This window comes from Trichinella spiralis (assembly GCF_000181795.1).
Source record: "Trichinella spiralis strain ISS 195 chromosome Unknown Scfld3, whole genome shotgun sequence".
NCBI lineage: Eukaryota > Metazoa > Nematoda > Enoplea > Trichinellida > Trichinellidae > Trichinella > Trichinella spiralis.
Window position 1 is genome coordinate 39,595 of NW_003526942.1, and position 1,914 is coordinate 41,508.

The window sequence follows — 1,914 nt, forward strand, 5'->3', positions numbered from 1 at the left end:
GCCAGCAGCAGCAACAACAACAACAACAATAAAAAACAACAGTGAACGGCATTAACAAAATGGAAACAATGAAAAAGCAAGAAAGTAAATAATACAATACAATATAATACAAGAAATATATAATACAATACAATACAATACAATACAACACAATACAATACAATTCACCACTTGGAAGGCGGCATTAAATCGGCTCAGGCGTTATATACATTAAAGCTTCTAGAAACTGCTCCAGCGTTCGTCTACCGTTGGTGTATTCACCCGTATATCGTGCAACCTGTCGTTGCTTTTGAGCATAAACCTTGTTAACCCGTCTTAAGTCACCAACGGTAGCGTTTCCTGATAGTACTTGCTGAATCAGGGTGTCCATCACACCCTATTCCGATATCAGGAGCTGGAGCAGTTCATATAACCCGTTATGACTTTTACCCGCTTTTCTGTTGAGCCGATTATGCCAACCTTCCAAGTGGTTATTTGTTCTAATATTTACATTATATACATTCCAAAGCGGCAGTCTTTCATCGGTCATCCACTCCTGCCGAAAATATTGAAATAAAGCTGATAAGTTACCCGTAGTGCCTGCTTCAAGCAGGCTAACACCCGTATTAACATGCGGTACAGGGAGGAAAGCGGTGGCCAGGAGCATTATTATCTTTCTCTTTGTCGGTTCCTCAGTTCTATATCTTGTTTTCAGTCCCAGCTCACCTACTTTCCTATGTACCGCCTGGCAGAAGTGGAAGTAGCAGCCCCGTACCCGCGTATTCGGGAAGTAACCCCGAATTGCAGGTATCAGGGCTGTTTCAAAATCACAAATAATGGTATCTGGATTAAGGTCGACCTCCAGAACTGCCGCTTTGTCTATTAAAGCTTGAAAAATATACCCGTACGTTCCAATGTCTTTACCCGTACATAAACAATAGACTGCTGGCACCAGCTTGCCCGCCACAAAGGCATGGATGGTAAATAGCTGTTGATACCACTGATGTACAATCTTGAATGTACCATCCATGCCCCAGGTTCGACAGGCTGCCAGCAGTCTAATGTTGGTACCCGTCGCAAATACCAGTATATGCCTGCAGTTACTTTGGCACAATAAAAAGTCTTCTCCAGACTTCGTTGTTTTAAACTGATCTGGTATTACCAGATCATGCCGGTGTTCAGGAAGTCTGGGGAAGCGCTTCGCCCGGTGGCCATACATCGCGGCCCTTACCCGTCTAAAGAGAGGAAAATGGCCAAATGTTGATGGCTCGGCGGACGCGACGGAAGCTTCCTCGTCATAAATGGCCGGGATGGGCTTTGTTTCTTCCGCGCTGCGCTGTGCCAAAACCGCCCTCTTTTCCATTTTGTACGCCAAGTGTTCATCCACCGGGCAGCTTTCGATGTGATCATTCCGCTTGATCACCGTTGTCACATCGAGGTTGGTCCATACGGCACCACCACAGCCCTTTTTATCCTATACCAAAATAAACTAATCCTTAATAATTAAGGAAAAACACTGTACATTTAGCACATACTTGGGGGGCACCTCCAATATTTTTTTCTGGCGGCACGTTTTAATTTATATGCCCTGCCTTCATAAACAAGGGACATGCCACCGCAACGATTTTGCACAAAATGCAACTCCGGTAAATTAGCCATAGGTAAAAGAAAGAAAATGATTTCAATAATTCAGGATCGAAAGCACTGGTCTCAAAGACAATAACAAAGGAAAATGAATCGGACGATTTTGATATCATTTCATATAACCATTTTGCAACATTTAGTTTTCATTTCTCATTGATTTATTACCGATTTCCCTCTTGATATATAAATCTGCTCCCACTGTTTGTAAATAAATTTGCCTGTTGAAATTTATCAAGATTAGATGCTCACTTCCGGGTGTAAAGTCAAGATACTGAATAATCTCTTTGAAAA

The 1,914-nt window shown here is 42.5% G+C and overlaps 1 protein-coding gene across 1 annotated transcript; it reads right to left on the reverse strand.

Moving 5' to 3' along the window:
- Positions 1–861: 861 nt before the first annotated feature.
- On the reverse strand, positions 862–1,453 carry Tsp_12153 (conserved hypothetical protein; the record flags this gene model as incomplete). Its single annotated transcript, XM_003378712.1, is given in 2 exon segments — positions 862–1,073; positions 1,084–1,453. Coding segments are annotated over 2 exon segments (582 nt in total), but the record flags the coding sequence as incomplete, so codon positions are not given.
- Between the last annotated feature and the right edge of the window lie 461 nt (positions 1,454–1,914).